Source organism: Primulina eburnea, chromosome 17, assembly GCF_022965805.1.
Source record: "Primulina eburnea isolate SZY01 chromosome 17, ASM2296580v1, whole genome shotgun sequence".
In the NCBI taxonomy this organism is placed as follows: Eukaryota; Viridiplantae; Streptophyta; class Magnoliopsida; order Lamiales; family Gesneriaceae; genus Primulina; species Primulina eburnea.
Genome location: NC_133117.1, coordinates 376097 through 403930, shown reverse-complemented (window position 1 = coordinate 403930; position 27834 = coordinate 376097). Strand labels below are relative to the sequence as shown.

At 35.5% G+C, this 27834-nt stretch overlaps 4 protein-coding genes, 1 long non-coding RNA gene, 1 other non-coding gene and 1 pseudogene across 16 annotated transcripts; 2 read left to right on the top strand and 5 right to left on the bottom strand.

The window, feature by feature from the left end:
* The first annotated feature begins 898 nt into the window (after positions 1-898).
* LOC140817691 (probable E3 ubiquitin-protein ligase ARI2) lies at positions 899-5618 on the top strand. Of its 4 annotated transcripts, XM_073177409.1 has the most exons (8): positions 899-1247; positions 1511-1520; positions 1782-1814; positions 2170-2449; positions 2668-3148; positions 4143-4691; positions 4762-4925; positions 5367-5618. In XM_073177409.1, exons 1-8 carry the CDS (start codon positions 1159-1161, stop codon positions 5510-5512), a joined length of 1752 nt encoding a protein of 583 aa, XP_073033510.1. In that variant the 5' UTR covers positions 899-1158; the 3' UTR covers positions 5513-5618. The 4 variants fall into 4 exon arrangements, with proteins under 4 accessions (XP_073033510.1, XP_073033508.1, XP_073033507.1 ...); XM_073177407.1 differs by having other exon boundaries at positions 900-1814; positions 2094-2449; positions 4762-4886; XM_073177406.1 differs by having other exon boundaries at positions 900-1814; positions 2094-2449.
* An 833-nt stretch (positions 5619-6451) lies between these two features.
* On the bottom strand, positions 6452-7746 carry LOC140818487 (fasciclin-like arabinogalactan protein 21). Its single transcript, XM_073178444.1, has one exon. The coding sequence runs from the start codon at positions 7696-7698 to the stop codon at positions 6553-6555; it is 1146 nt and encodes a 381-aa protein (XP_073034545.1). The 5' UTR covers positions 7699-7746; the 3' UTR covers positions 6452-6552.
* Positions 7747-9470: 1724 nt separating this feature from the next.
* On the bottom strand, positions 9471-10270 carry LOC140818436 (uncharacterized). Its single transcript, XM_073178388.1, has one exon. It carries the CDS (start codon positions 10182-10184, stop codon positions 9681-9683), a length of 504 nt encoding a protein of 167 aa, XP_073034489.1. The 5' UTR covers positions 10185-10270; the 3' UTR covers positions 9471-9680.
* A 3943-nt stretch (positions 10271-14213) lies between these two features.
* Positions 14214-17723, bottom strand: LOC140818249 (uncharacterized; annotated as a pseudogene).
* A 2423-nt stretch (positions 17724-20146) lies between these two features.
* LOC140818524 (uncharacterized) lies at positions 20147-25476 on the top strand. Of its 8 annotated transcripts, none has more exons than XM_073178513.1 (8): positions 20147-20524; positions 20814-21106; positions 21417-21513; positions 22398-22464; positions 22544-22619; positions 22840-22957; positions 23166-23470; positions 23808-25476. In XM_073178513.1, exon 8 carries the CDS (start codon positions 23888-23890, stop codon positions 25235-25237), a length of 1350 nt encoding a protein of 449 aa, XP_073034614.1. In that variant the 5' UTR covers positions 20147-20524; positions 20814-21106; positions 21417-21513; positions 22398-22464; positions 22544-22619; positions 22840-22957; positions 23166-23470; positions 23808-23887; the 3' UTR covers positions 25238-25476. The 8 variants fall into 8 exon arrangements, with proteins under 8 accessions (XP_073034614.1, XP_073034615.1, XP_073034612.1 ...); XM_073178514.1 differs by adding an exon at positions 21757-21847 and having other exon boundaries at positions 23166-25476; XM_073178511.1 differs by having other exon boundaries at positions 21043-21106; positions 23166-25476.
* On the bottom strand, positions 20802-20875 carry TRNAI-AAU (transfer RNA isoleucine (anticodon AAU)). Its single transcript has one exon. It is a non-coding gene; the product is annotated as a tRNA-Ile (tRNA).
* An 839-nt stretch (positions 25477-26315) lies between the features above and the next one.
* On the bottom strand, positions 26316-27493 carry LOC140818199 (uncharacterized). The gene is made up of 2 exons (XR_012114920.1): positions 27213-27493; positions 26316-27021 (listed from the first exon to the last, which is right to left on the bottom strand). It is a non-coding gene; the product is annotated as an uncharacterized lncRNA (long non-coding RNA).
* Positions 27494-27834: the final 341 nt, after the last annotated feature.

Here is a 27834-nt window from a genome sequence, read left to right as displayed (position 1 = left end):
TTTATGAAACTGTCTCAAAAATATATGTTTGTGAGATAAATCGACTCGATCTATATCTAGATTGAAATAAATACATATAACATAATAGACTGATATATCTCACAAAATTGACTGATTTTAAGTTTTTATCAAATCAAGTCAACCATGTCTTTATTTGAATATGGCAAACAAAATATTGTCAAATTCAATGTTATTTGAAAATTTCACGTATCTCATTGTCAAATATAAGATAAGCATTTTTTAATTAAACTTATTTCGATTAATATTTACTTTAACATAAATTAGATAATATTTCTGATTTGTCCACATAAAGATTTTAATATGTCAATATGTACGATCAAAACAAATCATTATATAATAATCATATGATTAAAATTAAAAGTTTTAAATTTTATTTGTAAGTTATGTTTGGACATGAATATTGGAAAACACAGTTTTGGTCATATTTCAATATTGATGATATGTTTTGTTAAATTTCAATTTTAATCGTGTATTTTTCATTTATGATACGACTATCTTAATCTATTTTTATTGAAAGTGTTAATTGTACATGTCAACACCACGTTGAAATAATGTAATCGATGTATACGTGATATATGTGTGACGTCAAAAAAATTTATCAAAAATTACAAAAATAAAACGTTGAAATTTGAAAAATAATATCATAAAAACAACAAATTGTATTTTTCCCTAAAATATTTTGAGTGACTCTCATGTGAGATCGTTTCACGGATCATAATCTATGAGACTAGTCAATCCTACTCATATTCACAATAAAAAGTAATATTTTTAGCATAAAAAGTAATATTTTTTTATGAGTGCCCCAAATAAAAAATCTGTCTCACAAATATTATCCGTAAGACCGTCACATAGATTTTTGCCAAATATTTTAAAGCACATGGGAATATTCCGGCGGAGTAAAAATTTTGGTATTCATTTTGCAAAAACTGAGGTCGTTGGAAGCTCTACTACACTCACCAATAAACCCTCTCCCCCAACATCGGGAATTTATCGGGCAATTTAGCTCGTCGGCCGATTGCGGAGCCGATAACAGTCGTCAAATCAGATCAATATTGGCATCTGATTGTTTTGTCGATTGATGCACTTGATTATAATAATACAGTTGCATAGAGAGGTGTTGGGTGTGGGGTTATTGAGATGGAGGATTCTGTGAGTGGCAGCGAAGAATCGTTGGACGGGATTGAGAATGAAGATTCCGATGCTCAGTGTGCTTCATCAAAAGCTTTGTCTTGCAAGGAATGTATTTAGATTTTTTTTTTTATTTTGTGTGTACTATTATGTGAATGATGTTTCGTCTTCTTTAAGTTTTCATGTTGGAGTGGTCTGGACTTCGGAGCTGGCGCTGTTTTATCAGCTTCTAGTTGAATTATTTGCTTTGTCAGGAATGTTAATTAATTTCATTTGAAGTAAAAATACGGGGGGCGATTTTTTCGTAATTAGAGCGAAGGCTGTACTTATCTTCTTGATGATATTCTGTGCTTTTAAAGAGAGAATCTCGAGTGTTCTTCTTTTTTTGGAAAATTGGGTTTTGTTTATTTATCCTCGGCGTTAAGTCCTGTTGAATCGCCTTCATGTTATTTGGTTTATCATTTCATGGAGATGGGAGTCCATTCTTATTTCTGGCCGACTTTTTCACGTTTCAGCCCTGCAGGGTCCTCTTACTTCAATGAAAAGTGGATTTCTACAGTGGAATGAATCTTATCTTGTTGGTATAATGGTTGAGAGCTGTTTACTGATTTTTTTTTTATTGCCTTTGGCAGGTAATCACGAAAGAGTCTCTCTTGGCCGCACAGGTATAGTGTTGTTTCTTTTCTTTTGTGTGCACACTTGGTATACTTTGTCATTTTTTATCTTCTGCATGACTATTTTTATGCTTCACAGTTTCTTCTTATACTCAATTATTCAAATTACATCTTAAAACCTTCCATGCCCCTAAGCATATTGATTTGGGTGATTTTTTACTGATTTTAAAATGCAAACCGCAAATGTAATTCGTCATTTTAAGACTTAGACAAGTGACTTATCAAATATGAGATGGAGATGTGCTCAGTGTGGTTTCTTAATCCTGTAAGGTCAAATTAGAAGAACAAATTGGTGGCGTATATGTCATGCTGACCTGAAGAATGAGGTTGTTTTTCATCCATGCAGAGGGAAGATTTGCAAAGAGTAATGGACTTAATATCACTAAGAGAACAGCATGCCAGAACTCTTCTCATTCATCATCGTTGGGACGTTGAGAAATTGATTGCAGTGTATGTTGAAAAGGGAAAAGCTTTCTTGTTTTCTGAAGCAGGTGTCACAGCAGACAAATTTGTTGACCTTGATCCACTTGAGCCTTCCTTAGCAATGACGTGTGATATATGTACGGATGATGTCCCTGCACAAGAGGTAACCACAATGGACTGCGGGCATTGCTTTTGTGACAATTGTAAGCACCCTTTCCTTTTATTGGGGTTATGTTCAAGGGCAGTCTGTATTGGGTAAAATGACATCCTGTAATAGTTCCTGCTATTCCTCTGTACAGTGATGTAGTTAGTTTTGTGTTTTTCAGTGCCTCGTTTTCCAGCTTTTCTGTTTTCTAGATTTACATGTGCTCAGGATAGTAAATTGTGGAAACATCTAGTATTTAGTATTAAAATTTTTCAGGTTGGACGGAGCATTTTGTTGTGAAAATAAATGATGGGCAGAGCAAACGGATCAAGTGTATGGCCCATAAATGCAACGCTATCTGTGATGAAGCTATTGTCAGAAAACTAGTTAGCGTCAAACACCCTGATTTGGCTGAGAAATTTGAAAGATTTCTCCTTGAGTCATACATTGAAGACAATAAAATGGTGAAATGGTGTCCCAGCACACCACATTGTGGGAATGCAATACGGGTAGAAAATGATGAATTTTGTGAGGTTGAATGTTCTTGTGGTTCACAATTTTGTTTCAGTTGCTTATCAGAAGCTCATTCCCCTTGCTCATGCTTGATGTGGGAACTATGGACAAAGAAATGCCGAGATGAATCTGAGACAGTTAATTGGATTTCTGTACATACCAAGCCGTGTCCTAAGTGTCACAAACCTGTTGAGAAGAATGGTGGGTGTAATTTAGTTTGTTGTATATGCGGGCAAGCATTTTGGTAAGAATTCTTGCTAAAGTTCCTTCCTCATGTATGCTACTTAATGTATATTGACACAATAGCATGTAATGCTGCTGAGAAATGTTTCTTTATCAATTTCGCTTTTGTCTTATGATTAGACAGTCTCACCCCTCCTTTTTTGGGGGTATACGCAGTGTGGAAATTAGATTCCATTCCTATCTCGCCTATTCATTTTTACTTTTTGTGTGGCAAGTTTAGGAAATCTCCTTGTTTTCCTTCTTTTCTTCTTTTATTCTTTTAGCTTATCTGGAGCAAGTAGAAGAGCTACACAGCAACTAATTTTGATGGCACATTTCCATGATGCCCAATTTCTCATTTTTTTTATCCGGACTCAGCTTCAAATTTGCTAATCTGAAGGGTCAATGAACGTGAAGCATATTTTAAGAGGGGGTTTAATAAATTCCAAGTTGTGGCACGTGGCAATGATGATGCTTTCTATTATATGTGTTTTACTTCATTAATGTAAAGCAGTATCCTGCATTTGGTTTTTTGTATTGGAAAAGCTGTTCTGGTGGTAGTGTGTAAACAAGATAAACACTGATATTTGGCATGTATTAGGCTGGACAGAGATTTTTTGGAGGTTTGATATTGCAAATAACACATTCTTTTTGGTAAGTTACATATAAGACATTGTCGCCTATGAGCTTTCTAACTTAGTTTTATGACACCATTACCTTTGACTTTCCGTTTGTACCTTTATGTAATTTGTTTCTGACAAGACTTTCAAACTCCATGACTATCATGTTGGAGAATTGTCTTGGCAGATATTCTTTCCTGTTTGCACCTTAATAGCAGATGTTCTGTGTGGATAAGGTCCTCCAGAATATCTAATTTTGTGCCATAATTTTCTATTGTTTACATAGGAATAATGCCATTAACTTTCGCAGGCTTGTTGGTTAGTTAATCTAATTTTTTTTTTTCTAGTGAAAATGCTACCATTTCATGTTGTGGCTTACCCTTGTGCTTTCTACAGTTGGCTGTGTGGTGGAGCTACAGGCCGAGAGCATACATGGTCCCATATTGCTAATCACAGCTGTGGGCGATACAAAGAAGATAATGAGAAAAATGCTGAGTGTGCAAAGCGAGATCTTTACAGATACATGCATTATCATAATCGCTATAAAGCTCATACGGACTCCTTTAAGCAGGAATCTCGACTGAGTGATACTATAAATGAAAAAATATCAACTTTGGAAGCAAAGGATTCCAAACTAAGAGATTTCACCTGGGTTGCAAATGGGCTTCACAGGCTCTTTCGATCAAGAAGGTCTCTTTCATATTCATATCCATTTGCATTCTACATGTTTGGCGATGACTTATTTATGGATGAAATGACCAATGAGGAAAGGGAAATTAAAAAGAATTTGTTCGAGGACCAGCAACAGCAGCTCGAGTCAAATGTTGAGAAACTATCGAAACTTCTTGAGGAGCCATTTGATGAGTATTCTGAAAAACGAGTGATGCGTATAAGGATGCAAATCATTAATCTCTCATCAATTACTGATAACCTCTGCCAAAAGATGTAGGTATTGAAGATTGCTGCCTAAATTTCACGAGAAATATTGAAGCTTACTCTCTCCCTTATCTTGCAGGTATGAATGTATTGAGAATGATTTGTTGGGTTCTCTTCAATTCACTACTCACAACATAGCTCCATACCAGTCAAAAGGCATTGAGAAGGCTGAAGAGCTCACGGTTGTATCAAGTGCTCAAGCAGGTGGATACAATGATCGTAAAACTGTGGAGCACCTAGATGGTAAAAATGATGGGAACTTGCTTGGGATTAATGTCTGAGGAAACACATGGAAAGAATTTATAGTATTATGTAGAGTGAGAGATCCTTACAGTAAATACTGTAAACTGCCAAATGAGGGTCTCAAAATAATTTTCGTTTAAAAGATTCTAGGTAAAAAAAGGTGAACTTCAAGAATTCACCCTAGTAGCGATAATCAATATCACAAACAATGATCTCCAATATATGTGTGTGTGTGTGTGTGTGTGTGTTGGTCACAAACAATGGTTATGTATCTGTCACGTAGTTCTGTTGCGACCTTTTGATGTAGCTTTCAACACACCTATTCCTGATTGTCGTGCTTTCCTGTTGGTGAAGTATTCTTAATTGTTATGATTTCCTGCGAGTGTCCAAATTAATTGCAGCGCTTGCTGTTGACAGTCGACACTTTCCGTTGTTTTTCAGGAGACGTACTAGAAGCAGGGCGAGCAACCGCGTCTGGGACTTCAAACAAGAGACAAAAGCCGTCATGGAAGCGGGGTAGAAAAGGAAGTTCTGGAGGCAGTGTGTTTGATCTAAACTTGCCTGCGGAGTTTCATCGAGGAAGTTGATCACTAAAAGTGATCATCTTTCCCAAAGAAATTTGGTGACAAATGGATAGGCGAACTTTTTTTTTTGGGTCAAGAATTCGGCAGTCTTTTATGGAATAAATTTCTCGATCTTGAGCTTGTACCAAACTTGATGGAATCAGGCTCTCATGTTGGGTGTGGATAGTTTATTCTATGATTATTGTTCTTAGAAAGAAGGTTTAGATCTAGATCTCTCATGTTTTTCTGTTCATTTTATCCAATGGTAGTAGGTTTCTTCCCCAACACCCCGTCTCGCCGTCTGGGTTTTTTTTTTTCAGTTCGTCCTTCAAAGATGGCGGAGAGGAAAACTAGCTTAAGGATGTATAGTCTTGCACAATTGGGGTTTAATTTTTTTATATTAGGTGAATTAATTGGCATATAGCTTATTCGAACTATCTAACATGAAGCTGATTTTTTTATTTTTTTTTGGCTCTGAATATTTACATCCCTTGCAACTATTCAATTATGTGGTAAAGTAGACCCTACCTCTGCGGGCAGTGCCCGCAGGGTAGATCTAACGGCTCGGAAAAATCCGAGCCAATTTTTTTTTTTTTAATACATGGTGGTGGGCTCAGATCACTCATGTGGAGTGATCCGGGCCGTTCTCTTCCCGTGCAGGCACTGCCTGCACGGGCAGCGGGGCAGGGTGAAATAATCCCAATTATGGATGGTTTGATACCCAAATTATACTTAAATTTTGTAGGTACGAGTCTGAAACTATTGATGATAATGTACCAACCAAATTTCATTATTAAAATATTTATATAATATATAATTTTGAATATGATACATATATAATATATACAATTAATTATAATCATGTCTAATAAATATAGATATATCAAATAATTGATCTTATTTTCTTATTATATGTAAAACGTCGATAAAGTGTAATTCATCTTGCATCAAAATTAGAAAATATCCGTGCAGAGAGGTATTAACAAGAACATTTATTTCGAACCACTTGAACCGTTTGATGAAGCTACAAGCACTCAAATATTCAGTGAATTAACGGCCTGATGTCAAAGACCACGATCGTGATCTTGGACATCCGCCGTCGATTGAAGACCACCCCGCCCCTGGCCATCGATCACACAGATTCCACCATCCCAATCCAATCGACCACATCTCGACCGTTGGATCTCTGCATCACTCTCCGCCTCTTGATATTGTTGCACGCGCGGGAAAGGAGAAGAGATTCCATGGATTACCATCTTAGCATTGTGCATCAGATCAATGGTCACGAGCTTCATGTGGTTTATCTTCATCGGAGTCAAAGTTCCTCCGCCACCAGCGGTGGTCACCACCAGATCCTGTCCGGCTTCCATCGTCGGCAACGATGTTTTCAGACGTAAAGTCACCAGATCCGCCGCGGTAAGCCTCTTGTTCGGTACTACATGATGTAAAAAATTCGACAAGTAGATGCTGCCTTCGCCGGTGAAAATGGAGTTATCGTCGACCGCGAAGACGGTCATGGCCTTCAGCTCAACAAGCTCCGGGTACCTGAATCGGAGAGCCATAGAAACGACTCCGTACCCTATGGTCTGCAGGCGGAGAATAGCGTCCTTTAACATGAGCGGCATTAGAGAAGGAGACGGAGACGGAGACGATGCTAACGTAGGGAGCGAGGGGAAAGGGAAGGAGAGCGACGTCATGAGTTCTACGTTGCATGAGAGTGGAGAGAGGTGCGAGACGAAGCCTTGGAGACCGTGGACGAGGACTGTTCCGTCGTTGAATAGGTCGGGCCGCGCGATCTCCACGCCGTTTACGTACACCTTGTTCTTGTTATGGTCTGCGGTGGCGGCAGTGGTGATAGTGAGGCAGCGATGGGGGGCTAGGGTTTCGATTTTGGTACCGAAGACCAGGGATTGGAGGAATTGCAGCGGGTAGAGGCCTGGTAGGGAGAATTCTCGAATGAGGAGGTGGAGAGAGCAGGTAGGGCAGGTGGAAACGGCGGCGTCAGAGGGAGCGAAGATGGTGATAGGACTGGAAGCGGAGAGATTGGCGGTGGAGAGTTTCTGGAAGCCGAGTGTGGAGAGTAAGTTGGCCAAGATGGAAGGAGTTACCTCCTGGATTAAAGGCGGGGCTGCGGCGGCGGAGATGAAAAGGGATATGAGGATGAGAAGTAGGAGGAGGAGGAGGAGCTGAAATCGGAGAGGAATCGCCATTAATGGAGCTGAGTACAGGTTGCAAAGTGTGAAGTGGGCGGGAACACCATTTTCAGGGGGGAGTTTGTTGGTTGTCATCGGACGGTTTTGCCCTCGGGATCTTTGAACAATAAAATCGAAATTACGACCATAATTATAAAATTTATTATCACTCTTAAAAATGACAAAAATTTACATAAGACGGTCTCATGGGTCGTATTTGTGAAACAGATCTATTATTTAGGTCATTCATAAAAAGTATTACTTTTTATGCTATGAGTATTACTTTTTATTGTGAATATTGATAGGGTAAATCCGTCTCACAGGTTAAGATCCGTGAGACGGTCTCACATGAGAGCGCCTCTTTAAAAATTTAGAGAAAAGTCGTAGACATGGCTTAAATAAGTTAATTGAAATATATTCGAAATTTAGATTTTTTCATAAAATTATGATTATAACATAAATTCATTCACAATATGATTCCTCGGCCTAAGTTTAAATTTATCCATATGGTTTCGATTTCATTCCTCTAACCAATTTGAAAGGCTTACTAAAGCAGGAATCCTACCTTCTTTCTATATATATATATAAAAAAAATCGGGATTAAGTAATTTTTTATCATTTGTCTACGAGAGATTAGAAGCGAATATTCGCTTGAGACTAGACTAGCTATGCACAACCTTCCTAATAATATCCATAAATAAATTACTTGTTTTTTTTGTCATAGACGATCGATATTACTATACGTAATCTCCTTCGCACGCACGAGAGACTTCTATGCCGGCCGGAAATAACGGCTGTGTTATAAAAGTAGGCAAAAACTTGTGTGAGACGGTCTCACGGGTCGTATTTATGAGACGGATCTCTTATTTGGGTCACCCATGAAAAAGTATTACCTTTTATGCTAAGAGTATTACTTTTTATTGTGAATATTGGTAGGGTTGACCCGTCTAACGGATTATGACCCGTGAGACGGTCTCACATGAGACTCACTCATAAAAGTATGATCTTGGAGTAGCCCCCTCCTCATGAATTAGGGAAAAAAGTATGTGCAACTATAAGGTCCCTGATCTCTTCGCTCAGAGAATGAGATAATCCTTTGCACACTGCTTTTCTTGATCTATTAAGATTTTTATTGAGTCATCGGCTGTGATTTAGTTGAATTCATAAAGGCAAAAATTTATGTGAGATGGTCTCACGAATCGTATTTTGTGAGACAGATCTTTTATTTGGGTCATCCATTAAAAAAAATATTACTTTTTACGCTAAAAGTATTACTTTTTATTTTAAATATCGGTAAGGTTGACTCGTATTGTAGATAAAGATTCGTGAAACGGTCTCATTAGAAACATAATCATTCATAAATTATTAACAGAGGTGAGCAACGTCGTCAATTCAATCTATATCTTGATGGGTTTTTTTGCTTCTATTGAGTAGGGTTCGGTCGACCCTACCCCTGCTGACACTGTCTGTAGTGGTCGATCCAACGGCTCGAATTTTTCCGAGTCAATTTTTTTTTTTACAAGAAGGTGGTCTCATCACTCATGTAGAGTGATCCGGACCGTTCATTGGTGAAACAAACCATTGAGTAGTATAGAAGAGATCTTTCTGGGTGCATTATAAATGTTGGTACTCCAGTGCATTTTTCCATCTAAATCATAAATATATTTTCGAAACATTCTCTTTCGAATTCAAAACGGACAACTTGGCAAGTTGGTCCTCGTATTTTATTAATTATTAATTATTTTTAGCAACATTGGTTCGAGGAAAATCTGAACATAAGATGGAACAAAGTTTATCTGTGGTTTCCAAATTCAACTCACTTCAGCTGGATAAGGTGTAATAGATGATAAACAAACATATACACGTTTCGGACAATCCCCAGCTGGATTTGTTATCAAACTTCAGACTTTGGTGGGAATTAATCCTGTCTCGGATTCATTCGGTTTCTTGGGGGTATGGGGTGTGCATGGGGACTATAATGCTAAACTTCATCATAGTTTTCACAATTCTTCGACTATCACGCTCAACTTGGGGAGAAACTTACCCCCCTTGAAACGGCCACAACCTCGACCTCGGCCTCGGCCTCCGTCCGCCACCAAGAACGGCCTCTCCTTGTCATTTAACACAACCATCGCATGATCAACCCTTTTAAATGCATAGCAACTACAGCTAACCGTATCGTCACCACCAGCTAGAGCCAAGCTCGCCTTCACTGCCAAAGCTGCCATGTCCTCCGCCTGCATACGGTGCTTACGCCACCTCGATGGTAGCTCGAAGTACACCTCCCCTGGCCTCAACTCCTCGTCTCCGCCCACAGCAACGAATGCTTCTCCGATTTCCATATCGTCAGAACTGCATATGAATCTGTCGAGATAATTAACAGCACCATGTTGCATTAAAGTCGAAACCTTAACCGGGTACGAGAATTCTTGAAGCTGTCCGTTGGAAAGAATCAGTTTCGCCGTTGCAGCAGACCTGGATTCACAGGACCTACAGTTTCCCATTTTTTTAAATATTATTATGAATGAATAAAATCGGAGTTGTTATGTATAGAATATTCAAATCTTTCCCGAATGCAGAATTTATAGAAGACGAGTTTCGGTTACTGCATACAGTTTGTGGAGGTCAAAATAAGTTTTGTCGCAAAAATCAAACTTAATTAATAATACTAAATCAATGCCTATAATTACGACCCCACTGGATATAGATTATAGAATTAATGGTGCATGGACAGTTAGAAATAGTAACCCTTGATAATTAGATAGATATATGGCGGACATACAAGACCAACACGCGTCTGGCATTTCCAAAGATTTAGAGGAAAATCATTATCGGATGGTAGGGACGCGATCAAGATCTAGCCTTGCCACACATTTCTTGAGAAATATTTAAATTTTACTATTATTTTTTTTATATCATACAAGGTTGGACGTAAATAATTTAAGTCAAGTTTCACTAATTTTATTATCGTTTTTCTAATGTGTGGTAATTTCAATCTCTAAAACTTAAGAAATTTATTCTTTTACATTCATAGATATTAAATTTTAGAATATGCATAAGTTTTTTAAGTAATATGAAATTATTGTATTAAAAATAATGGGAATATTATTTTTTGTCATATATTTTTGCATCTATGAGATTTCCGTCTTTTATATTGTCAAATTTCGGTCTTAATCATATATCTTTCAAATTTTCCAATTTCAATAATTTTTCCATGAGGATGCTGATATGACACAACAAATGTAAGCGTCACTTCAATTCCTTGCCAGCAATACTGCGTCGGCATCATATCAAAGTCACGTAAGAAAAAAGACAAAAAACAAAAAATTAAAAATATTGCTTTTTAAAATTGAAATATAACAATTTTGATGACCAAAAACACAAATAAGCAAAAATACAAGACCAAACTTGCAATGTTCCCTCATAATATTCTTAGTCGTATTTTCCATGAAAGGGGAAATTAAACATATTGAAATAGATTGTCATTCCATTGGCGATAAGTATAATGAAGGATTTATCAGGTTTATGCAAATCCGATCTCAACGTCATATCACATCACGGATATCTTCACTAAACCACTTTTCCCATTTTCACATTATTTTTCAAGATAGTTGTGCGTGATATTCAAGTATTCAACCATACATCATCCTTGAGAAGAGAGTTTTAATAATTACAATTACTAAGATTGGTGGATTGGTTAAGGAATAAGGACAGTTAGCAATTAATTAGTTAGCTAGGAGGGTTAGCTGTGTAAAATTAGTTTGCTTTGATTTTCAAAGTCTGATTTCATACGATCATCGATTAAGTAGAAAAATCTGGTTTGTACGTGATTAGTATGATTCATTGACATTGGGTGGAATGTGTGCTTCGTTGACTCGGTGTTTAATTTAATTTTAAAAATAAATAAATAAATTGTGGTGAACAAATAATTCTCCTGTTCAAAAGTCGAATGTTCTTATTTACTAAATATTTTTTCCTGACATTACGGGATTATTAGAAGACAAAAACTTGTGTGAGACGGTCTCTCACGGGTCGTGTTTTATGAGACGGATATCTTATTTGTGTCATCTATGAAAATATATTACTTTTTATTGTTCTTGCTAGAATCTGTTTTGGAAGCTTTGCTAGAAATTAAAATAGTTTCAAAACTTTAGACTATTATTTTTAAGTTTGAATATACAATAAAAATAGAAGTTTTTCTTTTGAAAATTTAAATTAAAAATAATGATTAATTGTGTAATACAGAAATAAAAACATCAACAATATAAGGGGTATATTTTTTTTCCCTAATTCCATTTGAAGATTTGGGTTGCAAGCATTGATTGTTAGCCTAAAAAAAGTAATTTTAATCAATTGCTTGCAGCTGTGAGTAATCATGTGTCGCAAAATGGAGGAAATCAATGGATTACGTTGCATTTATTTTAATTTTTTATGTTTACGAAGGAATATATACTTAAAAAACTAAAATTGAAAATGATAATATAATAATTGACTTCATATAAATAATTGAATGAAAATGATGTATTGAAATTACGTACAACAATAGCATATAAATAATTAAATGAAAATGATGTATTGAAATTACGTACAACAATAGCATATAAATAATTAAATGAAAATGATTTATTGAAATTACGTACAACGATAGCATATACATAATTAAATGAAAATGGTTTATTGAAATTCCGTACAACAATAATATGTCATGTTTGCATTTAATAAAATATTATGTAAATATTTCATGTGGCAAAATATTATATGCTACAAAGCTTAATATCTATTGTCTACTATAATAGCTTTTAGATTTCATTTCGTGTACTTATTAGTAATTTTAACATCTACCCTAATTTTTTTGAATAAGTCTCTTGTGAAACGGTCTCACAAATCTTTATCTGTAAGACGGATCAATCTTACTGATATTCACAATAAAAAAATAATACTCTTAGCATAAAAAGTAATAATTTTTTCATAGATGACACAAATAAGAGATACATCTAACAAAATACGACCCGTGAGACCGTCTCATTATGCTCAATTAACTACATCATTTTAGATATAAAAAATTGTCACTAAATGATCAATTATTTTAAAAGGTTTTTTTTTGTGTGTTAAAATCATAACTAAATCAGTTGTTAAATAAGTACGACGAATTTAAAACACCCTCAAATGAGTATAATTTATAATACATCTATCAAATTCTTCCTCAAATCAAAACTATCAATCCAGACACGATCTTAACTTATATCTAAATCTTATCCCCGGAATGAGAAAGGGGAAAAATCTTATAATTGATCATTCATGCTAATCACACTTAACAAAAGAAAAGGTGAAAGTTAACATATGAATGAGACTAAAATTAGCATAAATTGGTAAAAATGGATATAATAATATATACATGTAAAACTAACATGCCGAGCTTAAAAAAATAGAGACAAAAGGTTGCTTTATCGGGTAAGCAACAAAGACAAATACCGGTTTTTTTCCATCACGGGTTATGATTTGTTTGATGTTTACAGTACACTCGAGAATTATTTTATGTTTATTTAATTTTTCAACTCCAATTCATTGGTTCACGTGTAAAAACATTTGGTCCCATCTTTATAATTATGATTGAACATTTTTGCCTTTACAAAATTGATATTCATAATTGTTTTCGATTTTTATAAATGTTTTTGGAGATTTTTTGAAATATAAATACAAACATTTATTTTTTAAATATGTTTTATTTTTAATAATTTTCATTTCTGATGTTTTTTTTTTACATAGTTCTTGAATTTGTACACATTTTGTAATTTTTATTATAAATTTTTAACCATTCATGTTATAACATAAATTAACTTTGATACAAAATATTTTAAATATAATTATATAAATACGTTGTTGATGATATCCGTGACCAAATCTGGACAATTAAAAGACATGAATGTTATATATGTTAAAGAATATTATTGGCTGATATTTTTTTTTAAAATAAAGGATAATAGCTCCTTATCGCTAGGACTCTCTCCTAAATAACCGGATTTAGATCTTCTACTCTGTTTAAAATACACTACTTAGTTTCGTACACTTTTTACATGAAATGATCACATGATCTTCTTGTGAACATCACATCATATGAGATAAATTTAAAAAATTGTCAGATTAAACGAGATGATCATGTGATCATCTCGTTTAAAAAGTGTATATCACTAGGTGCTGTGTTTTGAACACAACAGAGGATCCAAATCTCAAATAACCATGCGCTCGATTTTATTAAAATTAAGTTTGAGAGTGATTTATCTCGAACAGTTCGTAGTTTATCTTGTATTAATTTTTGACTTTTCAAAAAAAAAATTTACTTTTCTTTTCACTCATTTATTTATAATTTATAAAACATCATTTTAAAATAAGCAGAAGTTAGTTTCAAACACTCTTTTAATATTCACGATAATTTATATATTGTTAGCACTTTTATGACAAGTATGATTTTAATTAATATTTTTTAAAAAGAAATAACATGAATAATAATAATATATTATTATTATTATATAAATTGATGACAAATATTTTTATTTTGACATGAAAGAGGCAACAAGACCAGCAATGAGGGTGGTGGGATCCCCTAGGACGGCGGAGATGACAAACTGCAGCGCCAATGCAGGCCATTTCGCAGCTCTTGCTCACTTTCCCCGGTTTCTGATTCTGCGGCTGTAGCGTGGCTTTTAGGCTGGGGATCTTGTTCCCCGTGTTGCTTCCCTCCCCTGCACCGCCCGCGTATATTTCGTGCCAGCTGTCCACTAACATCTCCTTCACGCATGCCACGTGGAGGTTGTACTTCTTGCAGGAAGACCTGTAACTCCAGCTCCTCCCCTTTCTGCCACACCTGATCACAATCTCCACATTATTACACTTTACCCCCTCAAACTTTCGCTTATTCTCGCTTCGACGCTAATTTACTATGATTCGTTTGGTTTATATTTAAACGAGATCAAAATATAATTTTAAGAAATAGTAAGAGACTACATTACAATTTTGATATATAAATTAAAAAATAGATAGAAAAAGAAGTGAAAAAATTTATATTAAGAATTAAACCTACAACTTGATGTTTAAAAACAATAAAGATTCTATTCGATGAGTTACATGTGACGACATACATAAAAATTTTAACACTTTATTAATATATATAATTATTAAAACAGATCATGACACCAAAATTTAATTACTCTATTTATATCAATTTATTAACATAATATAGATAATATATAGATAATATAGTAACACAAGCATGCATAGGTACGTACAACACATAAAAAACTGTTTTGAGGAATTATTGAATTTAAAACATTCATCTATGAATAATAATAAAAAAAACAAAACAAAGAGGTTAGTGGAATTTGTGATCAATTAAAATTAGGGAAAATTAATTATATTTCTGGTTATATATGTTTCTTATTACTGATTTTGATTTTTATAATGTCAAATTTCAGTTTTAGCTGGTTGACGTGACACTAAAACGTGTGTATTGTCATATTAACAATCCCGATAAAAAATTAGTAAAAATATCAAAAATCAGAATACACAAGATTAAGATTAAATTTTGATAACACAGATGACCAAAATTATAAAGAAACAAATATATGAAACAAAACGAAAAAAAGGAGAATTATGATTAATATAGTATCAAAGTTATGGGAAGTTAATAGCTGACTACCCATTTCATCTATTCTTTTATTTGATTATAATAATAATTATGTAGGTTCACTTAAACGTATGCCATATGGTTTTTTCTAAAAATTTCTTGATTTATTATATAACATGAAAATAAATTAACATACCGTATATATATATATATATATATATATATATAGATAGATAGAAAAATATGACAGAGATGGCTTCGTCCCCGCTGGCCGAAAGCAGTTCCTTAGCCGGAAGTTGGGTACATACAGAAATAAATTATTGCGTTACAAATTTACAATTTTTCAAAATGGGGTAAAGTTTTATTCTCGTCAATCTTTCATATACTTTATAAAAATATTATGTATCCATAAAGAATCTGAAGAGTCACGAGATTCGAAAAATATCCAAATTCGTCAAAAAATCAATAGATTCGAAATCCATAATTTTAAAAACATTTATCGAAATGAGACTTAATTTAAGCGGTATTTCATTGGCAATCTAAAGATTTCAATAAATATAACACAAATAATAATATATAATGGTATATATAATAAGAGTAGGTCTCTTGCGAGACAGTCTCACGAATATTTATCTGTGATACGGATCAATCATACCGATATTCACAATAAAAAATTAGACTGCGTTTGGTTGGAAGGATAAGATAAACTAATGATTAGTATGTAAATGATTGTGATAGGATTGTAATATATGATGTAAAATAATATTATGTTTGGTAAGATTTTTAAGTGTAGGATAATTTTGAATTTTTTGATGAAAAGACGAAATTGCCCTTCCCCTTCGCGACGGCGACAGTGGCGGCCGGCGGAAATGGTCGACCGGAAAAGGTCAGCAGGTGAGACGGCCGGAAACGGCTGCTTGGAAACCGTCGCCGATCTTGTTTTGAATTATTTTAATTACTAAAAATTAGACATTTAGCGACGTTTTTTAAACACACCGTCGCTAATTGCGACGTTTTCTAAACAAATCGTCGCTAATAGCGACGGTGTTTTGACAAACCTTTCTATATTAGCGACGGTTTTTTGACAAACCGTCGCTACCCGCTGTCGGCCGGTGCTCGGTCGGTAGTCGGCAGTTCGTCGCTGGTCGGCCGGTGCTCGCCGCGGTCGGCGGTCCGTCTGTGGTTGGCCGGCGGCGGTCGTGGAGGCGGCGGTCGGTGGCGGGAAATGGTGGTGCGTTTGAATTTAGGAGAAGGGTAAAATCGGAAAAATAGGAGGTATTAAGAGTGGGATAAATAATCCTAGGGGATGAGGAGGTATTATTTTAACCTACCTAATATAACCTAATCATACCTAGGAGGGATAAGGTAGGTTTATTTAAAATCGAACCAAACACTTGATTGGGCCGGATAAATTAGTCTATCACTCCTAATCCCTCGAACCAAACGCAGCCTTAGTATAAAAAGTAATATTTTTTCATGTATGACTCAAATAAAATATCCATCTTACACAAATTTTTGTCATATAAATAAATATATCTCAAAGCCAAACGGGATTATAAAATTTTAGTCGTCCATTATAATCACTCTTGCCATTTGCATGATTTTTTGAACGATATAATTCGCCAAATGACAATTTTAAATTAATTGGAGGAGACAAAAATGAAATTGATACTTTTTGTGTTGTGCTTTTGATTCCTATACACATATATTAAATCAAATTCAAATTAATCTTACCTGTTAAATATGTGTTTATTCACTAAAATATGTCTAGATTAATTATTAATTGATTATATTTTCTACGTATTTACAACATAATTATATTAAATAACAAATAAAAAAGAAATGGGATCAAGGAAACAATTCCATGCCTGTTACACGGCGAGCTAACTCTTTTATAGAGATAGAGTTCGAGTTCCCCATCGTCGAGCACCATGGGGAGCTTCGCGCAGCACGGGTGGAGGTCGAAGTCGCATGACTTGCAGTGGTACAAGAACCCCGCCACGCCCTTCTCGCACGCGTTGCAGTAACGAGCCACCGGCCCCGGCGGCCGGCTGAGGAACTGGAACGAGCACTTGGTGTAGAAAGGATGGGAGATGACAGTGGAGGAGACGGCGCAATGGGTGTGGAGATCGTAATCGCATGCGGCGCACCTGTACCGAGAACCGATCCCCACCTCCTTGCAGCCGTCGCATTTGAACGGAGATTCCGTGTGGTCGAATCTCAGGGGGTGATCGGGGTGGCTGAAATGGGTGATTTGGTTGTTTTTCATGGTGGAATATTGGGGTTGCTGCACAGAAAAGAAACTCTGAAGGTTCCCCATTTTATGGGTTTTATTTTCCTATATACGAGGATTTAATTTAAGAATTAATCATGGATTTTGGTTGGGAAAGTATTTAAGGTTGTGTGGCTTGGGGTTGAAGTATTTCTCCTTTCATTGTAAACGTGAACTTTTGCTTTCTATGATTGGTCAAATTAACCAATTCCTTCTCCCAAATAAAAACTTAGTGATACACTCAACTTGCCATTTAAGAACTTGAATTTCTGTCCGCTGTCCGAGTTGTAATTTAAGGTTGTACATTGGATGGATAGATTTTAAATGTATTTTTATTGTTTAGATTTAGATAAGTAAGACCATAAAATTCAAATACATCACTCACATATTTATGTCGTGTTTTATGTTAATTATGATGAATTTCAAGTTCACTCTCTAGTAATATAATTTGAAATTGAGTATACTTTGTAATGAAAAATTATGTTTTGTGGGGGATGAATAAATAATTTGTTTACATTAAATAAAAAAATAAAGAGAATAAAATATGTAAATTATTTATTCATCCTTCACATTATATATATATATATATATATATATATATATATATATATATATATATATATATATATATATATATATATATATATATATTCCTTCTCTTTATTTTTTATTTAATGTAAACAAATTATTTATTCATCCTTCACATAAACTCTAAATTCCCATTTAGCTAGGATGAATGTAAGAAATTTCTCGGATGATTTAATTAAAATGTTGTGTACAAGTTTATATAATGATCAATTGCAAACTACATAGTACAAAATCTTGATTTTTTTTTTTTTTTTGGTAACTTCGAAGTGGATAATGTTTACTTTTCACATGTTTGCTTCTTCACCGGCCACCGCACTCATTTTTGGATCCAAATGTGTTCGATCAAAAGGATATTAATTTGTTTCCTTTGGATTTGGAATCAAACCCTTCAAAATTTTTTATTTTGTTTTATCGGAGATGGTACACATATACTTTCTTTAAAAAAAGTTTTTTGAGATAGTAGGTATATTTGAATATATGAAGTATCGGTTTTGATATGTTGTCAACTTACTGTGCCGACTTTGTGTTCATTAATGAAGTGACACTCATTATAATCGTATATCCAATATAGGGATGTCAATGGGCCGGAGCGGGTAGAGTAGATGCTACCTGTGGGGACAGTGCCCTCACAGGATCTCAGCAATTGATTTTACATGGTGATTAAATCTGGGCCTTTGATCACTTCATGGGGTGTATGTGTGTTTAAATCTGGGCCTTTGATCACCTCATGGGGGCAGTGCCTCACAAGGTAGGGTGAAATAAACCGCCGGAGCGGGGGCGGGTTTGCCATTACCATCCTCATTCCCGAATTACATCCCCACCCGATACCCGTCCCGATCCTCGTCTTTACGGGTTCGGGGAATCTCCAAACCCGAAAATTCGGGATCAACTTCCCATCCCCGTCCTCATATCCGTTTAAAAAATATTAATATGACAAGACGATGACGAAATCGGGAATCCCCATCTCCGTTTCGGGTTTTCCCCGCGGGGCCTCAAACCCGTGAGGAAAGTTGTCATCCTTAATCCAGTAGATGAGTGTTACCTCATTGATGAACACAGTGATAGAAACAATAGATAAACAAACAATATATCAAAATTATATAAAATATAAACACTAAAAATTGAATCCATAGCTAAAATTGGGCTTAAATCACGTTCAACAAGAACTTAAGCTCAATAAGATAAAGCTCATACAGCTTTCAATTGAAACCTATGACTTAAACATCGAAAGAATTTATGTCAGAACTACCCGATGCCTTCGATGCATTGTTCTTGAAGCAAATGACTATCCACTACTTTATTTATTTAAGTTAGATGCTTTGACAAAGAGCATCACCAATCCAATAATCCTGTAAATCGCATTTAGCATTAATATACATGGAGAGAATGTTAGAAAGGCAACATGAATCTGATTCTGTCTACTTTATTTTTATATATAAAGCATTTTCTTATTAAAGTTCAATTATTCTTCTTCTTTTTTTCCCTTTCAAAATTGCGACGTTAATTATAATTTCAGATAATAGTGGTCGGAGTTAGGACACAAGAATCAAGATCAACGCATGGTTAAACGAAGCAACAAAAATAAAATGAAGTGCTCACAAAAAAAATTTGTTCTTTAATTATTTTTTAGGGGGACGATGAATGAATTCGGCGAGACATACACATTGGAACTGAATATATGATCTTCGTCGATGAACGATGAGCCCCGACAATGGAACTTTCAATTTTAATAAGAGTGTGTACATTGGATTTGGATTGATTTATATTTGCAACGACATTTATCTTGAATTCATAACTGAATGAATTTGAAATATATCTGTGTAGGTTTCTTGTGAGACGGTCTCACAAATATTTATCTGTGAGACGACATATAAGTAATATTTTTTCATGGATGACTCAAATAAGATATTCGTCTCACAAAATACGATCCGTGAGACCATCTCACACAAGTTTTACCAATATATTTATTATGTCAATCCAAACAATTCAATAGATTTGAAATCCATTATCTCAGCAATCAATCAGCATGACCACTATCTCAACAAATGCCGCTTTGAATAAAATTCAACACTTTCCATTTATTGCACTCCCAACCATACCAGCTTCCAACTCTGCCTGCCTTTTTGTTTCTGTATGCACTGTGAATTTCTCACCAGATTCATGAAAACCCAAGTTTTGTTTCCATTTTTTTTATTTGGGGTGAGTGAGAATGGGGGTGGTTATTCGGTGAAAGTTGAGGAAGAAAGGGCTGCATGCTGCGAATGGAAAGCCGTCGGCGGGAGCAGTGTATAGGTGCATTTATGCGAAAGATGGGTTGATGGAAATAACTCAGGCTCTCCATATTCTCCTTGGGATTTTTTCAGGTATATATATACAAGAGCGGAGCTGCACTCTAATATACCCGGACTGACCCAATTTATTTTAAAAAAACTATATGTAAATTTGTATAATTTTGAATTAATCTGAATATATCAATTTAAATTATTAAAAGATCGTATAATTTAAAATTTTAGTTTGGTAGAGCCAAATTTCTGTGACTCCGCTAGTGTATATATATATTTGTATTAAAACAAGTTCTGGTGGAAGAAATCCGTGTCAATTTGTCAGTGACAGTCACAATTCTTAAAAAAAAAATGGAGATGGCCCATGCAGGTCTCGAACCTGCGACCTTCGCGTTATTAGCACGACGCTCTAACCAACTGAGCTAATGGGCCTTCATGCTATGCTGTTCTCGTCATATTTTATTTGTTCCATTGCCTGAGATCGTTGTTTGCATTTGCCATTTGATCAAGATTCACATTTCCTGATGCCCAAGTCTCAGATTTCACAGGGGATCGGTCTGTCGAATTTTTGCTTTGTAATTCTGAGTTTCTTGGTACAGTAAGTCGGTGGAAAGAAATCCTGGAAATCATACGCTGGGACGCCGTACAAAAACCGATGGAAAGGTAAAACTTGGGATTTTATTTTGTTTATGATTGGTAAAGTTGTTCCAGAAGTAAGTTAATTTAATGTACTTTTTTTTTACTCTCTGAAGATATTGATGGTGGTGGGTAATATATGCTAAATTGATCTCATAAATTTAAGTAGTTATTATTTTTGATATTTATTGATGATATATTGCGTCTTTTAGGCGTAAAAATGGCAATGAGATTTTTATTTTGAGAAAAAGATATAATTTTTAAGGTTTTTTGATGTGAATTTTTTAAGGGGTATTTGATTCTAGCTTTATTTGACAAATTTAGTTTAATCTGGCAGGCTGGTGCATACAACTGGCTGACAGACATACCCAGAAGTCTACGATACAGCCCTCAAGATTGGTTCGGCTGCCATTCGTGCTCGTGGCGTCGATCCAGTCAGTATTTGTACAAATTTTTGAATCTTGAAATAGAAACCGAACTTTGTAACGAGATTGGTGTGTTTGCATGATAATGCATTTTTAATGGGGTCAATTGCCAAAAACAACACTAGTGTTATTTTAACTTTTCTAAAACACCCTAGAAAAATTAACGTGTTTTGGTCATATGATGCATTCTAGTGCCGAAAGTTGCGAAGCAATGCTTTCTTACACCAAAAACACTTTACTTGAAACTTACAGGATATCAGATACATGATTGAAGATCTTCTCCTGTTAAAGCCAGCTATATTTTGTGGAGTTCCATGAGTATTTGACCGGATATACATACACTGTATACAATTTTTTATTGATATACTTTGAATTAAGCCTCTATTGTGCATGGCATCAATTACTTGACATTTGAACCATACTGCTGCCTTGAGTTATAGATGGACTTTGCCTTTTGTTGCACATTTATCTGCATGCTGCAGAGAGGTTTGATACTGGTTTTGGGTGTTTCCGGTAAATATTTTTTGAGAAATGTATTTTTTCGAAAATGGATTGCAGAATAAGATGATTGTTTGGTTTTATTTATCACACACACACATTTTCTACCTTAAATGTCGTGTCATGTAAAAATATGTAGGGTAGTTTGATTTTTCTATATTTTGTGGGATATTTAAAATTTGAAGATACCGTTCGTTGGGTTAGAATACGAACTGAGTTCTTTTTGGAAAGAAGTGGAAAGTTGAACAGGAGTCTTGATTATATAGGAAAGTATGGAATATGATGGAGATATATTTTGAGAAATGAACGTTTTCCCAAATGAAGCCTAACCTAGCTATATTTTGTAGAATAGTGGCATTTCTGTGAGTTGATTTTATTTACTATTGTGTTCATAGGCATCATGGAAAAAATTGCAGCTGGTGGTTTATTGAAAAAATCGCTATCCCAGTTCGCATACGATTAGTATGTTCAATTTTCGAATCATAGTCAAGCTTCGTTGTCTTTAGACACTCTTCCAAACTAATAAAGTATTTTTCGACAGTAAATTGGGGAATATGGAGAAAGGACTTAAGCAAGAAGAAGCTTCTCCATTCTTCGACAAACTGGTCTTTGATAAGGTTACTGACTTGCCATCTTTTCTTACATTATGATCTCTATCATGTAGGTAGACCAGATGGGGCAGACCGGGGCAGTTGACTCCCTTGAGTTTCTATATAAATTTATATACTTTTATTTTCAAGCTTAAGAACTTTGAATTTTCCCCCTAATTGAAAATCCTGACTCTACGGCTACTATATATAGTTGACATGATTGTACAGTTATTACCTTGAATTTCAGATTAAACAAGAATTTGGGGGACGCATCCGCCTTATATTGTCTGGAGCTGCACCTTTACCTAAGCACGTCGAGGAGTTTCTAAGAGTGACAAGTTGTTGAGTGTTATCGCAAGGATACGGTATGCAAAAATTAACAAATGAAGGATCATACGAGGGTGGGTTTATTTTGTATTTTTTGTTGGGGAGAGATAACTCCTCTGGCTGTAGCTTTTGGTGCAATAACGTGTTTTCTTGTTTTAACAAGAAAAAAGTTGTTATTCCTGTAGTTTTCCTCCGCATCATTCTTGTTTTAACTGACATATTGGGTTCGTTTCAAATTCACATCAGGACTAACGGAGAGTTGTGGTGGATGTTGCACTTTCATAGCTAACGTGTTTTCAATGATGGGAAGTGTGGGTGTCCCGATGACCACCATCGAAGTGAGGCTTGAATCAGTACCTGAGATGGGATACGATGCATCTTCTGTTGTTCCAAGAGGTGAAATTTGTCTACGAGGAACAACGTTGTTCTCTGGGTACTATAAACGTGAGGAACTCACAAATGAAGTACTTGCCGACGGATGGTTCCATACTGGTAAAATTAGATACCATAAATCACCTTTCTAGTAAAGAGTTCTCGAATGTCTTCATTAGGTAATGAAGTATGCATTTTAAAGATATATTGCAGGTTCTCTGAATAATTTATATTATTTATATAGTATAGAGAACCAATTATTTTGTCTTAGTCATGAGATGAAAAATATAATTTAGCATAGTTTCATATTCTTCGATTTATTTCTCAAAAATTTATTACAAAATATTATATTGTCCTTTTACCTCAAGATTTATTAATATCCCAACTCAAATTATTAGTTTAATGCTTCGCCCCCTTTTCAAGAAACTCCAATGTATCTGCCATCCATACAACAACTAGAATAAACCAATCAAAGTTGAATACTTGGACATCAAGAAGTTGACTTCTACTTCACAGCTTCTATTAATTTGGCGGTGAAAATTAACTAGCAGCAGCTTCGTACACAAATCTCTAGCTTGTTGACCCGCCACCGCGCAATGGCACGGTGGTTATACGCCGGAGCTCCATTTTCATGCCGGCGGTTTGTGATCTGCGGTGTTCTTGGCTGCTTTCTTTTCTTCCAGTTGAAATCCTTCATCCAAAAAGTGAACATACAAGTTAAGAAAATAAAACTTGCTAGCATTCTTTCCATCCACCCTTTATATCTCCGTGATATTGGTCTAGTTGAGCAACTGACACTTCTCCCACCATATGGACTCAAATCTCCCGAGAAAACCAATTTCAACGACGAATATCTCGATCCCTTGTCTCTTACTCGGTCAATCTTCTTCCCAAGTCCTAAATATTTTGGTCTTGTCGATCCAAGAAACAATGAAGATAATGAAACCAGCATGTATTATTTACCAGAGCATGTGTGGCTTGACACAGATGGAAATCCTATCCAGGCACATGGAGGGGGCATTTTGTTTGATAAAAAATCAGAAACTTATTATTGGTATGGTGAGAGTAAGAATGGATCCACTTATCTTTCTCCTGAAACGGGCACACCCCGTGTCGATTTCATCGGCATATGTTGCTATTCTTCGAAAGATTTGTGGAGTTGGAAGAATGAGGGAATCGTGTTACCTGCAGAAGAAAGAAATGAGACTCATGATCTGTATAAGATGAATGTGGTTGAAAGGCCTAGGGTGATATACAATGCGAGGAGTGGAAAATATGTAATGTGGATTCATGTCGATGATGTCACCTGCAAGAAAGCCTTGGTTGGGGTGGCGACCAGCGATTCCCCCACCGGACCATTTGAGTATCTTTACAGTCGAAGCCCGAATGGATTCGACAGTAGGGATATGACGGTTTTCCAAGACGATAATGGGATGGCCTATCTGATATACTGTTCTTTGGAAAACAAGGAGATTCACATTAGTAGCTTGAATGAAGATTATCTTGATGTTACATCTGATATGGCTAAGGCACTCGTGGGACAGCACCGGGCAGCGCCTGTTTTGTTCAAGAATCAAGGGATTTACTACATGATCACCTCCGGGTGCAGCGGTTTAGCGCCGAACGAGGCATTGGTGCATGAGGCGGACTCTATTTTCGGGCCTTGGGAGACTATAGGGAACCCTTGTGTGGGTGCGAATAAAGTTTTTAGAGCTGCTACATTCTTTTCTCAGGGTACGTTCGTGATCCCGATGCCTCCGGGCTCGCCTCTTGGATCATTTGTTTTCATGGCAGATAGATGGAATACAGCTGATTTAAGGGACTCGAGGTACCTGTGGCTGCCTTTAACCATCTCACCAATGGAACGACGGTATCCTGGGCTGCCACTATGGTCACGGGTGTCCATCATTTGGACGGCAAAGTGGAAAATTCCATTTACGGATTAGGACATGTCGTAAAACATGAATTTCGAACCTTAATTTAATCAAATTTGCCAGGGAAGAAGAGATTGAAGACAACTCAAAACTAGAATGGTGTGATTTGTGTGAGAAATGCTTCAATGTCTTGTTTCTTGTATCCATATATATATGTTTACGCTGTTCTTGATTGTAAATATGTTTTTCTTCGAATCAAGAAGAACAAAGGCAATAAAAAATTCACGAATTTCATATATTTTTCTGCTGTATTGATATATATATATATATACCCTGCAACATGGGTCACCGTCCATTAAATGAGTATTATCACCATAAGAAGCACTCTTTTGATACATATACAAACACGAGAAAGTGAGCAGTGAATCTGTCAACTAAATCGTTTTCCTTGCATCCAACGCCGACGTAATTTCAATAATAGTCTTGGAGCACGATCCATTTCTTTCCTTTCCTTTCCTTCTTCCATCGGGAAACGACATCAAATCTCTTTTTGTTTCTTCCCCTTGAACTCGAAGATATTTTATTTATTTACATTTCGCAATGATACTTCGGGCCGGCCGTTTCTACCATGTAACAAATAGCGTAATTTGTTATGGTAGATATCGAGTGAGCAATGTTTATTTTAATAATATTTCATGATTTTTTCTAATTATGATATTTGCTTTATTTATATATATATGCAATATGCATAAATAAAATATTTGAATATATGAGATCCACAAGTTTAGTGGATCATGAAATTAGTTAGAAAGTGTAATGTATATTTTAAATATGTTCTTAATCGATTCAGCGGCATAAAACGAGAATAAAAGTCCCTGGAGCTTGAGACAACCTCTGTCGAATTTTCAAGTTGTTATCATTTATCGGGAGGAATAATTCGTTGTTACGGTATGACACCATTAATCATTTTGACCTAGGACAATATAAAAGCTCTGCGTATTGACATGCAGTTTGATCTGTTTATCGACTCCATTGAGAGTTATCAGATGACGATGTTGAATATAGTTTTGAAATACATACGAGTCAATGCAGTGTAGTAGGGAATTTGCAGCTCGCCCACCAGAGAAGACATATAATTTAGGGATATGTGTTTTTCTAATTGTACATCCACATATGATGTTACTCTTATTACTCAAACATACATCACATCGTTATCGAATTCATTTGCAATTTTTGATGCAATAGTTACAGATTCAATCGTGATATATAAGTTGAAAAAAATCGTATTATAAGATAAATATAACTTACTGTTTTAAGTTGTATATTTTTCTAATCAAAACTCTATTGGATCAAATCGAGCTCCGATTTGAATTTCAAATATAGCCGAACTGTGCTTGCATTGCACCACATATGTATCACCGACTCTTTGATACTATAATTTTCGATCCCCTCGGCGTTTCATTTGACACACTATTGATCAATAGCATTTCAGCCCTTTTCTTTGCATATCTCCGACTCACTCAAACATTTTCCCACAGATTCTTAGGTTCCATAAATTAAGGCACACTCCAAAATCTGTTCTGGAAAATGTTCGGCTGCAGTTCTTGCACCCGCGACTCGTTTATCTGCCTTAACAACACGGATTGTGCGGTCCCAAACTCCAAATGTCAAAAAAAATGGAGGGCCCGTTAACTGTGACATCGGCATGCAGTTAGCTTTCTCCGGCCCCGACAAAAACGATGTTGTCCTTGCTAATCTCCGGCAGTACTCAATCTATGCTCTGTACTCTGATCTTCGGGATTCAATTTCACCTCCATTCACAAAATCTCTTATGAGAGTTTAAGGTTACTTACTGTCTAGGAAACGGTCGGCCAAGAAATGAATTCAGCAAAAATAATTCGAAACATCCAAAAAAAAGAAAAAGAGAAGCAATGGTATAATTGATAAATTCAGAAACAAATACTATTTACAGAAAAAACTATATCTTATACAAACTATAATACTCTTTGAACAAATAAAATCTATAAAAAAATTTAAGGGAGAATACCAATATAAGGAGTGGAAGAAATCAGATAATTATGATTGGTTGGAGGAATCAAAGAATTGATGTGATTAATGACACAGTAAACTGCTTGAGCTAAAACTACAGGCAACTTCATGAAAAGCTTCCACAATTCCAAGCACTGCGAAACCATGGTTTCTATATTATACATAAATCTTGCTTTTCTCCTATGTATATATAGTTTTTTTATTCTATTTTCCGCGTATTCCACTTCTTGTAATAAATTATGGAAGCAATACTTGAATATATATTGATTAATTGTGTGTAATAATGAGAAATGAGAAAGTAAGAGATCTTTGGCCTTTCGAGTTCCCAAGGGTCGAAAATATAGTGACACCCCTCCAATATCCCAAAAGACCAATCAGATTGCCATGTTTGGTGACGGGATGTCAAGTTACTCACAAATTATAGATATCCTTTTTCCAAAAAGAAAATAATAAAATGCATATATTTATGTCAAACCGTGCTATATATGTCAAACCGTTGCTATTAGCGACGGTTTTTTTTACAAACCGTCGCTAATTGGCTGTCGTCAGGTATTCGACCGGCGGTCGGCAGTTCGTCGCTTGTCGGTCGGTGGTCGGCCGCGGGCGGCGGTCCGTCGGTG